General features: G+C 35.0%; 1 protein-coding gene across 4 annotated transcripts in view; it reads right to left on the minus strand.

The window, feature by feature from the left end:
- Positions 1–12,914, minus strand: part of TAFA5 (TAFA chemokine like family member 5) — a 386,710-nt gene that overhangs the window by 61,058 nt on the left and 312,738 nt on the right. For 3 of the 4 annotated variants that reach the window (XM_056514272.1, XM_056514263.1, XM_056514282.1), the window contains one exon: positions 12,325–12,452. In XM_056514272.1, coding sequence (XP_056370247.1) covers positions 12,325–12,452 — 128 coding nt within the window. Of the gene's footprint in view, positions 1–7,905; positions 7,933–12,324; positions 12,453–12,914 lie in introns of those variants that run through there. The other variant, XM_056514257.1, reaches the window with a different exon arrangement.

Below are 12,914 nucleotides of genomic sequence, written 5' to 3' on the forward strand. Positions count from 1 at the left end.
TTATAAAATCATGCATTTCTAAAGGCTTTCATTAAAATGTTTATATTGCAGAAAATGTAATTTTACCAGTACTCTTTATTTCCTTCAAGTTCACCATTAAAAAGACAACTGTCCTTTTGTGGAATCAAAAACAAATAAAAGCTTGGCACAAAGCACACCATAAGAGGATGTTTTGACCCAGTTCAATTTTGATGTTCCTCAATGAAAGATAGAAATTACCTCTAGGGGATAGAATGGGAGTGGATTTCTACATTACTGAGAATATACATTGCTCTCATAAGAGCCAGGTGACAACCCAATGAGAACAGTGTGACTATTTCAGCATTGCAGGTAGAGACATTTTCACACTTCCTTGAGCAGAACAGCTGCACAGTATGATACCAAAGAATTCTTGATTTGATTTTAAACATCTGCCAGAGGTCTTATATTTTTTTATCATTTATTAAGAAGGACTAAGAGATTACTGATGAAACACAGACATTTGAGAAAGCATTCATACTGTAATTAGAGCATCTTCTATCTATCATTATTACATAAACACATTTATTCTTCAAGTCATACCATTGATTTCAGTAGAGATAGTTACATCAAGAATAAGGTAATAGAGAAAACAGCAGTTCAGAAAGGAAAAACAAAGATGAAAGGCATGATATTTAACATAACAAAGCCTACTGAAAATCAGATGATTAAGTGCAAGAGCACTTAATGAAATGGAGGCGAAAGCACTGCTGCTCTCAATGTCAAATTGTCTTCTGGAATGAGAGTAATGGGATGATTTGATTTAAAAATAAAGACACAAAATGTCACTATAAAAATAAAGCCAGGCATCAAACTTAAATGTTTGGGAGCCTCCTCCCTCAAATGCATTTTGCATCGCTCTCCCAGCTTCCACTGAACATGTTTACTGGAGCACTATATGGACAAATCTGATCCTCTGGATTGCCTGCAACAGCAAAGACATCCACAGCCTCTGATCAGATTCCCTAATGGCTCCAGGTTCTTATTTTTCTACAAATAGCAACTTACTATGAAAAAGTTTCAAAAGCTGGTAGAAAATTCTTGCAATGATCACTTAGCAATTAACATGAAAGGAAAAGGCAAGCCATCTAAAAGGTTAGGTGAGAAACATCTAAAACTTCCAAATTCAATCTTTTAATCTTTATGTCTTCTAGAATTGATGTTTATTAGATCTCTCTGCAGTTAGTATTGAATAAAAAATGTTCATTCGCATTCTAAGCTGAGGCCCCTCTACTATTTTCCAGATTTAGGCAGACAAGAGTATGAAGTCTGGCTAAACCACCAGAATTAATCAGGAAAGACATGGTAGCACCTCAAGCAAGGATGCTGACAATAAGACAATCCATAATTTGCCTATCAGTCTAGTAGGTAGAGCAATCATGTGGGATGCATTGAGACCTATTTATGGCAAGGGTGATTGAATCTCCCATTCATGTATTCCAGGAAAATGCCATGACCAGCAGGCAAAAAAAAAATCTCAAATCAGAACATTTTTTCAGTCCTTTTTCAAAAACTAAAGCATTGTGCAGCAAACCTGAAGTTGCATGGAGAACTTAGTATAGATTTTTCAAGCTTAATAGCTCACACTCATCAGGGAAGAGAACAGAGGATACAGACCTCTCTCCATGAAACATAGATACATTTTTATATTAACAATGGATGAAAAACAGTCGGAAGAGATTTAATTTTCTTCTGGAGATACCTAATCAGACTGCAAAGCCACTGGGGACAGAAATTTTAATGTCCTGGTGGAGGTCAGGATGGATACTCACTCCTCTGTCTGGATGGTAAAGTTGGACACATTTGCTCATGTCCTTGTGAAAAATACTGTAATTGGTTTGTACCTGATCTTTCCCATGCTACTTCAACTATTACAACAACTATGTATAAGTCTTCCCATAACCCTGACAACTTTCTTGAACTGTTTACACATTTGCCATTGCCACATCACAAAAAGTCTCATTGTTTTGTGGCTATAACAATTCTAAGAATTGTTCTGTAAGGAAAAATTCTCAGGACTTCATGGAGAAAAAAGAAAAGTGGTAGGAACAAAAAGGAACAGAATAAAATATAAAATACATTTTTAAAAGTAAATGTATTAGAAAGTAGAGATGCTACCTTTAAAAGCCCTGATCCAGAAAAGTAGAACATCCTTCACAGATTAGGACATGGACTTTCAAACATCTTATCCCCTTCGTGTAGGAGTACACTGGTGTATGTCACATGAATGATGAATTTAATGCATTTTGTCTTTACTTCAGAAGCAATTTTGGAATAATTTGGTAAGTGCAAATGGGGAAGAATAGCAGTGTTGGCTGAAAAGAGCTAACTAGCTATCCATCAGCAACTGTTGATGGCCCAGAGGCATTGGAACTGTGTAATAAACACAGACAAACTCCATAGATTTTGGCCTAGAATAATTTAAACTGCAGTACTGCAATCAGAAGCTGATGTGGCTGAAAACTAACCTGGCAAAAAGTGATGCCTATTTTGCATCATGGACACTTCCACAAGCACTTAGTGTCTGACCAAAACAGAGGTCAGACATACACAGAGAGAGTGAGCTGGGAGAGTAGGAATGGTACAGTCTGGCTTTAGATTGGTTTAGAGCACCATAAAGCTGCACTGTCAATTGAAAGAAAAGGTGTTATTGTACATGTTGCTGACTGATTTCATTGTCCCACCCTTGCCTGGCTTTATCTGGATCAAGGATCAGCCAGCTTTATTCACTTCCAACCTCTTGTCTCATCCATGTAATGACATTGCTGAGATCTAATAAAAAGCAGGAATAGCCCGAGCTTTGGGCTATCCTTTTTCTATTAATGTAAACTGAATTGTCTTTCTGCATAGCCCTGCATGCTCACATGTAAGTGACCAGGAGGAGTAGCTGAAAAAAACAACAACTCATGGGCAGGTGAAAAAACTGGCAACTTTATCCTTAAGGTCTGCCCCAAGGTAAAGACATGATATTACTGAGTATTTCTATTTCAAATGGTTAATGGAAATATAGCAGGAGAATACTGGAAAACAGAAATGTCTGGTATGTGTCTACCTTTCACAGATTTTCAATAACACTTAACAGCTTAATATATTTTATGCTTTTGAAACCATTCTTAATAAAATACTGTTAGACTTTTCACAAGTCTGTCACTTCCTGGGCCACCTCGACCTAGATCAATACACTCCTGTTAAGTGTTATTATGCACTGTTCACAGATCCTCCATCAGTATCTTGTTGAAATGACAGTTTTCAATATGACAGGCCTTTCTGAATTAATTTTCAAGTATGGTTTTAAGAAATAACGTGTCAAATGTTATTATAAAAATCCCTGAACTAAAACACCTTTTTCATTTTCTTTATTCACTGCTGGGGTTTTTTTCAGTCCAAAAATTATAACTTGCTTTGCACGATCTAACAGAAATCTTTGGGGATATTCTTAAAAATGGAAATGTTCCAAAATGGATATACATGTGCAACAACTTCAGATTCTAACACTTGTGTCATGAACATTTTCACTGTGCAAAATGGGTGTGTAAGAATTTTAAATTCTCGGTTTCCAGACTTCATAAATTTACATTACATGCCCACAAAAAATGTTTTAAACTATATACCAACTTTTTTCTTCCACAAATCTATTTTTCTTCCACCCATACTATGTATCCTGTAGTCCCCTTCATTTCAACCATATGGCACTCAGCACCTATTGAATCCTTTCTTACAGTGTATTGTGCTACTCAGCTCAAGAAATTGCACAAGTAATCTCCAGGTTTGTTTCCTCAGATAGTCTCTCTTTGCAGTCACTTATTAAATGAAAATTGATTTTCCCATATTCATGCAAGAAATCAGAACCTTCAGATAATATTAATCTATCATGAAGCATATATGGTAGGAGCAGACAGAACTGTCTCAAATTGTCTGATTTAGCAGATGAGGAATGAGATTTAGTTGCTTAACACAGACAATAAGTGAACCATCACCATCTGCCTGACTTCCAGCTGTCACCCCACAAGGACACTGGTCTATGGATCCTATGTTAGAGATGTTCACTCTGTGCAAGATGCATTCAACATCCTTAAGTTCCTGAATGCACTTAAATTATAAGCTGAGGAAACTAAATCACATTTAGAATGTATATCTGTTATGCTAAGAATTATCAACACACAAAAAAGCCCCAATATTACCATTGCTAATAGGAATTTGGTTTATCTGTTGCTTTTAGTCCATCTTAATACTAATTCTTAACATGTTTATTTGTTACTCCAGTTACAATGCTGTTTCAGTATTTGGAAAGGCTTATTTAAATGCAAATGGTGACTAGGGTGTTAAACAGTAATAAAAACATCTTGTGTCAGGATCTTCACATGCACTCTTTGATGCACCTGCACATTTTCCAAGCAGATACTTGAACCATCCAATATAGGTGTGAATTTTCTATGCCCTGATCCTTGCATTTTTAAATTTAGGCTTTTCTTTATACTATTTTATTTTTTTTTTTAGATTAAAGAGAATCCTAGCCCCATTAAAAAAACATCATTTTTACTGGTGTCCTGGAAAATTATGCAATTTAGAAGTATTTAAAATGAAAGTACTTTCTGTTTATCAAGACAAACTTAACAATTTAGAAATTCCTTAAAATGCAGCTTTTAAAGTCTTTGAACATTTGAGCATTCTTAGATACCCACAATTTATTGTGTGGGTTCACACTATGATACAGTAATCACTGAACTTGTCAAGTTACAGATGTGGTTTTATTTACATTTCAGAATTCTGGTTTCAAAGTATAGGAAAAAACCAACAAATATTTTGCTTGGTGTTTTAACTGAAAACATGAATTATTCCGCAAACTCATTAAATAAAAAATTGAAAAATATTATTATTGCCTTGGGTAGAAATAGTTTTTGTTTAGTTACTGAAAATGACATTTCAGACTTCAAACATATCAAACTGGAGCTCATTTTAAAATTTAGTAACTGCTTTTAAATATAGATTAATCTATATAATTTTATTAATCTAGATTAATAAATATAAATTAATTTTATATAATTCATAAGCAATAATCAGAAACTAGTTTTAGCTCACTGAATTTAAAGCTGATCTCTCTCTAAGTTAGCATAATAAAACTGGACTGAATGTTAGAACCCATATGAATATGAGTTAAGTAATAGGAGTCCTGAAAGAAAATATATCTCAAGAAGTCTTATCTGTCTAAAAGTTCTGTTTATTTATTTGCACAGTAATTGCAATATCTTTAAAATAGCCCATGCAGAAATGGGCATTCATGTTTCCTGTAACTTGAAAAAGACAAAAGAAATCAGTGCATTATAATTTATAATAACCTGAAAATACATGTTCTAGAAGTGAAGAACAAAACTAAAGTTTACCTAATTTCTTCCAAGGATTTATTTGAAATGTTAATAAATTATGATTTCACTTAGCATGCCATTTTACTACCAGTTAATTTTGGCATAAATTTTGGTCTCTCTTCAGGCAGTGTGGATCACTGAGCACCAATAGAACCAGTATTCAGCATTCACGACAGAGGAATGCAGCTAATCTCTCTAAGGTGGTTCTTTAAGTATCTGACAGCTCCTTTCAGCCTAAAATCTTTGCTAGCATTTTGGCTTAGGACTTGAAGGTCAGTTATTTGACATAAAGAAATGTATTTTGATAAGGATAATGGATAATAGAATGTGCAGGTTTCAACACATTGGTATGACAAAGAAGTGCACAGCTTTGAAAAGACTGTACTAGTTGAAGCATTACTAAAGGGCAAGAGAACCTGTGTATTTTGAATGAATAGTAAAGCACCTTCATGAGATGCTTCACATTCATGAGGAATTTATTTCTATTTACATTTCTCTGTGCATGTAGTCCTTAAGACATGGAGCAACAAAGGCCATCCTACCACTCTGCTTGGAAATTATCTAAAGGGACTATTCTTCTCTAAGACAAGAATTAGAAACATATTTAACTTTTCTGAGAATTACAACATCCAACTCCCACACTACCTTTCTTGGAAATTAACAGAAAATAATCTAGTTCCAGCACTGTCAGTGATGACACATTTGTAGATTAGGATACCTGTTGTAAACAATGAGAGTAGTGGAAACTGCTCAAAGCATTAAAGTATCTTGTAAGCCATGGAAATAAACAGGTTGAATCTAGGCCTTGTAGTGCATATCTATAGAGTGGCCATTGAAGCACATGGCTATAACACGTAAAGAACTGGCATTTTCTCTCATAATTTGTGTTATTACTACTGAGAAGTGCATCAAATTAATACAAATCTATTAAAAGGCTCAGTTAAAGCACTGTACAATGACTAGGACTGATTCTATAAATATGCTGTCACATAAGAATGAGATGTTAATTAAAGGTAACCAAGTTCTGCCAGTTCATATGTACAGTCACAGATTCAGATATCATGACTTTTTGATCTTAACAAGATCTGCCAAGGATATTCTGCAGAAAGTGTTGATGTTCTACCCTTTCTCAGTTTGTGTATATATGAAAGGTAGAACACATCAATGTTTTAACATATGAAAGTTATTTCAGGCTAACTTCCAGTTATGTGGTCTCAGAAAATCTTTATCAAATATCAATTTCAGAAGCACACTACTAAGATCTGAGTTAGTTTTAAAGGACTTTGTGATGCATAATGCTTGGTGAAGCAATGGCCTCAGTGCTCACAAAACTGGCTCTCAGAAAGACTTAAGAATGCAAATTATTCTTAGTAAACTATTATTCTTAGTAAACTTAGTAAACTAAAATGCAAACTATTCTTAGGCAATAAAGATAGAGGCTTTCTTAAACCAGATTTCTAGACAACCAACTGGAAATTAAAAGTGAGTATATCTGAGAATGACCCAAAAGAGTTAATGATTTATTTCACCACAAAAGTGTATTTGTGACAGCCCTTTCTGCTGCTGTTAAGATCTCTCACAAGAAAGTGGCAGGTGTGACAGAGAAGACATAGGGACTCAAATTGTGTAAGCTCATGGACTTTGAGGCAAGTCCCATAGGTTAAATATAGCCAAAGATTGTGCTTCTCCAACAGTTGACTACAAACAATGAAAAATTCAGGATCGTAATTTCCTTCTTGTTTCTAAAAGCTAATACTTGGATTGGAGTGAGGGGATACACCAGTCTGCTGAAGTGTCCTCTGTAATCTTGGCCCATATGTAGTGTTCCTGTTCCAATTCAGACAGTTCCTGTTCCAAATCTGACAGTGAAGGAATTTAGCAGATGAATTGCTGACAGATCTATAGTGTGGACACTGAAGCACACGGCTATGACGTGTAAAGAATTGGTATTATTGTATCTGTTTCACAAATTGACCACTTCTGACAAAGGGGAAGAGTGAAAATTAATTTGGCATGGCATGCATGCAACATTTCACTGCTCTAATCTGAAAGCTTGTTTGCTAGGTATTGTATGGAATGACACAGAACTAGAACTGGCAGGAAGTGAAAATACTTCCAAAACCAGCTTATCCAAATGAAATCAGCTGAGCTGCAGAGATGTGAAACGCACACTTAGAAACACGCAGAGCTGGAATGTAGGTGAAGCTAAATACAGGAATACCAGTGTTATGTGAATACCTAGCAACAACAGGATATTACCAATAAGGACATTTATACATAACATTATTTTTATTTCTAAGTTAATCTGAATTGCTAAACCTCTTAAGATGTGAAGTCAGGACTCCCAAATTCACTGGCATATGGAGCCAAGCATTGTTAATCTTACTTTTACTGCTGGGGAAACTGAGGCAGAGAGGTTCAGTGACTTACCCAAGGCCACAGAGGGAGTCACTGTCAGAGCCAGGATTAGAGCTCAAGAGTTTCTGGCTCCCAGTTCCCAAGCTCAGACCACTAGACCATGGCCTCAGGATATTTCCAGCTGATCTTCAGTCTAAAAAAAAGTAAATTCTCAAGTATGTTACAAATATGTAACATATATATATATATATATATGTATATTTATATGTGTATACATATATATACATATATATTTCATTTTACCTGAATGCAATGGTATGAGTGAAAACACATTGCTCATAAGTCAGTGCTGAAAATCAAACCAGTATATTTTATTTGAGTTACCTTAATCACACATATATGTATGGTAAAGCTCTGCTGAAAAAAATTATGATTTAAACTACAGCCAATACAAATATGTATTGTATTTCTCAGGGTAAGGAACAAACTGCCTTTCCAACACAGCCAGCATGTCATTTATATTAATGGTGAGGAATGATAAGTTGCTCTGTGTGTAAGTAAACTCTATTAAGAAAGTCAGGTCCCCTGGTGAAGCTAGATCCTTAGTAAATTTTACTAGCTAAGCACTGAGCTCCATGTCAGAGTAATTACTCCTCTTATCCACTGTGAGCTCTCTCTTAGCTTCTCCATATTCCTTAATTTCCCACTTCAGCTAATTTAGCAGTAAAATCAGAAAGGTTTTAAAGGTTAGCTACCGAGGAACTGGCGCATGAATGTTCTGTGAAGCTCCGTGCATTCAAACTGCATTATGTAGAAGAAGGAATTAATTAAGTACAATTAGGTAGTGATGGATCATTGACAACATATACACACTCGGGTGCTAAAAATTAATCTCCCCTGTAAAAACAATACATTGTGCATCTTCTCATCTATACACCAGCAAGTTTTACACTTGAAATATAAAATGGAAAGGCCCTCGAGCAACTTCTTTAAAAAATAACAGGCATATCTTCTGGCAGTATTAAAACTACAAAATATTTTTTAAAAATAATATAGTTTAACTTTTAATAAATAATTGAAAAATTAATGAGAATAGCAAACAGAGAAGAAATTTTTAAAGGCAGGAGATTTTAAAGTGACTGCAAGGACATTTGTTATATGAAAGTACTTAGCATGTTAAAATTGCTAACAATTGTGTAGTATTCTCTTGCTATCTTCTTTTACAAGTTGCCATATTGTTTCCTTGTATGGACAGTCAGCCTCTTAATACATAGATTGGCAGTTAGCCCAGTCGCTCCTCAACTCTAAAAGCCTCTTAGCAGATGAAAAATCTTTGGTTCATTCACACCTTGTAGAAAGAACAACAGGGCAGAAGTGACATCCAGATCCATTTAGAGTACACTTAGAGTCTGATTTTCCTTTGCCTTGCACCTTGTGTAGTCATTTATAGCTTTGCAAAGTGAGCACAAAATGGATATAAAACACTGCTACTCATGTGAGGAGAGAATTCTGATTTGGTTGCATTATTTCCAGAGGTGATCACGCAAGGTGCCAGCCAGTTGAAAAATCTGGCTCTGCATAGAATGTGTAAACAATTTTGACACAAAATATAAAGTAAAAAGCAGCAGCCCTTTCCAAACATTTTAGAGAAATTGCACTTTTGTTTTTCAGCAATCGATATGTTCACTTGTTGTTTGCTTGGAACTTCCATAGAAAAAATTCTAAATGCTTAACTCATCTACAGAAAACAAATCCTATTTCTTCCTTTCCATATTTAACTAAGAGTACTAAAGTATATTCTCACTTACAAGGGAGCTCACGTCATCTAAAAGATCTCTACAAGTCCTCACTTTCCACATGCTGCTTTAAAACCAGTACTTAAAAAGTTACATTTCTACAAAACCTCCTGGAATCAATGTTAAAAGCTGGTATTAACACAACAGCTGGTCTCAGTCCATCAGAGTTCAACACTGTTCTGACTTTAGTATGGGTGACAAATTATTGTCAGCACTTATCAAACAGTGATATCTCTGCTATATGACCTACTATCAGTATGATAACTCAAGACCTACTGCCAAAAATATCCTTAAGATGCAAGTTATATCAGCAGGAAAAGGCTGCTGATACTAGATTAATGAATGTGTTTTAACAAAATTGACAGTTAAAAATGAAGGACCTAATCTCGCTGTTGCTGGAGATGTGGCCAAAATTACTTCTACTTAAGAACAGGGTACAGTAACTAGTTCAGAATGTATGGACATTTTTTCCCCATACTACCTGGTGGTCATTTTTCTGGTCCTTCCCAGACAGAAGTCCTTCCTAGTTCATTTAAATACCATGATAGTGCATGGCAACTCCTGTGTGTTGGTTAGGAGCAGAAATAGCATTTACTGCATTAGCAGCTGTAGATCTGAGAGTACTGCTGTAGTAAATAATGCCCCCTAGTCTTTCTGTCAGATTTTTTTTTTTTTTCTTTTAATCACAGTCATGCATTTCATGGAGTCATCTTACAACACAGTTTCCAAATCTACTACCATGGTCCAAAGCTTACTCATCAACCAAGCAGTTACAGAATATATATTTTTTTTAATTCTTCATACCTTACTAATACTGTATTATAGCCTAAAGTTTATTGTGGGGTTTTTTATTTGTTTTTCTTCTTGTCTTCTTTCCCTCTCCCCCTTCTGCATTCAGAGCTTCTGTAAGCATTCTGAGTTGCTAGTCTGGCTTGACTGGAAAGTACTGTGTGTTTGTTGTGTGTCTGCATGTGTGATACCAACTGTTGAAGACTGCTTGATGTTAGATGAGGGCTTATGCTCAGAGCTGTTCTACAGTTGTCTCTGGCAAAATCTTTCCTTACCAATGACAATGACGTATCTGTGGGGGGAGAGTCTGTTTTACAATATTACACCTGCCGTGGTCTTAATTTTACTGATGGGGCATGATTATGATTTCATTTACATTAATCAAAGTCATGAGTCATTCCATTCATGTCAATAGCATTAAATAGCTATAGAGACAAGTAAGAGTTCAGAATCAGGCTTCTGGTATTTAATCTGAAAGCATATCTGAATCACTTCATTAGAGACAGAAACTGAAGGATAGATCCTCTGCTTACTTTGCATTACTCAGTCATGCCATTAGCATTAAACATCAAATAAAGAGCTAAAATGACAGCTGGCAATGTGTCACAGTACATGGGTTTTCCGTTTACATCAGATACAGAAAATACCCCTGAATTAACAAGATTTAGGACTATATTTCAAGTGTGACAAAGTTATGGTATTAGATCTACTTGCCCTTGAATGTTGGCATTAATGTTTAAAAAACTTTTTACCTTCCCTTGTTGTTTTTATTTTTTATGTCACTCTTACATAACTTGAATGCAAAAGATTTACATAATCTGAATGCAAAAGATCTAAAGGCAAACTATATTTAAGCAAGACCTCAGAGATGAGTTAAGTTTTATAGCCTTGTCCATAAGGACTATTATATCTGGTAAATACAGAAGCATAAAAACAGTGGTGACAATTCATAAAATATGTTTTGTAAGTATCTTATAAAACATTATTGAGTCTCCTTTTTTAAAAATTGAAAATCATGTTAATTTTCTAAATACAGGCATTCTAAAACAATAACAGATTTTATACTGCTGTCTATCTCCTGATCAAACAGAGAAATTGTGCAGGGGATGATGGGCATTAATTTAGTCCTCACTGATAAGTACTTTTAAGACTAAATATTCTTGAAATTGCACTTATTCAAATTACACTCAAGATCCCTGTAAATCTAAAAAAAGATTATAAGGAGGAGAAATAATTTCAAGAGGCCTAGTAAGCTATCAGAGAATTGCTCTATTATATCTCTTCAGATTTTTTCCATTTTTTATGTCAAATAATTGCTGGCATTTGAGAACATTTTCTAGAAATCTGTATAATGTATCAACATTATAGGCCCTAGAAACTATTACTGTCATATATACATTCAGCTTCACTACAAGCATATGCCCCAAGACACCTAATCAGAGAACTGAGGGATTTATCAACAAACCAGGGCCAAAGGAAGTTGGGAAAAGGGATCTTTTGCTATATTTTCTGTAGATCTCATTGAAAACTAAAGAGCTATCTGTGCAACTTCTTTTCCCAGTAGAATTGGAATTGTAAAAATATTTTTTTCAGAATTCCCAGGGAAAGATTTCTTTTCACCCTGTTAGACCACACAGAGTTTTACACCCTACACTACTACAGCATAAGAAGGTTTGTGTATGTTGAAACAGTAAGATACTGTCTTCAGGCTGGGTATAAATGTTAGTTAAGCCACTGGTGTCTTATAAGAAAACCTTGATACAATATCCACTCTTAGTAACCGTGGGAATTACACATTTTTCCTTTGTTATCTTTTCTAATGTTGTACTTAGTGATAATATTGCTATGTATTTCAGCATACACACTTGGGCACACAGATTAATTATGAGGCAATAAACTTCACATAAAAGTGCTGAAAAAGAATTAAAATGCTCACTTGTTTTTCAACAAACTGAAGTGAATAAGGAATTGAAGAAGTATAGAAGAGAGAAGTGACCTACCGTGGTTGTCTTTATCCGTCCTCCTGGTTGTGTACAGGTCCAGCCTGATTTATTGATTAGCAAATCACAGCCTTCTCCTTCTAAACATGGAAGCATTTCACACCACTGTTTTGTTTTGATAATTCGTGCTATGAAACAGAAAAGGAAGAAGAAAAAACAAAACCAAAAACAATTGGCAGGAGAATTCACATTTCACTTATCTCTAAATGCTTTCTCATTTGAGTTATCTATTTTCATTATCTGATAATTCAGCAATAGTTTATGATGTAGACAGCCCTGGGCAATTTACAAAATTATTTGCAATACCTGCTGTGCCAACAAATCTGATTTCAAACTTAAAAACCAACCAAAAAAACAAAAACCAACTTTATTATAAATCAGAAAAACAACAAAACTAGGTATTTTTCTAATTTCATGCTCCTTCCAATCAAGGAAACGTTGGAGGGACTAATGATTGAAGACTTACTACCCTAACTAATAATTTTGGTGTCCCACAAGTGGGATCCATTGTGTTAGACTCTCTACCAACCCAAGCTGGCAGTCTTTATCCTGAAGTGATTACACTGTAAATAGACATGAGACAGGCAGGG

Source organism: Oenanthe melanoleuca, chromosome 1A, assembly GCF_029582105.1.
Source record: "Oenanthe melanoleuca isolate GR-GAL-2019-014 chromosome 1A, OMel1.0, whole genome shotgun sequence".
Classification (NCBI taxonomy): Eukaryota; Metazoa; Chordata; class Aves; order Passeriformes; family Muscicapidae; genus Oenanthe; species Oenanthe melanoleuca.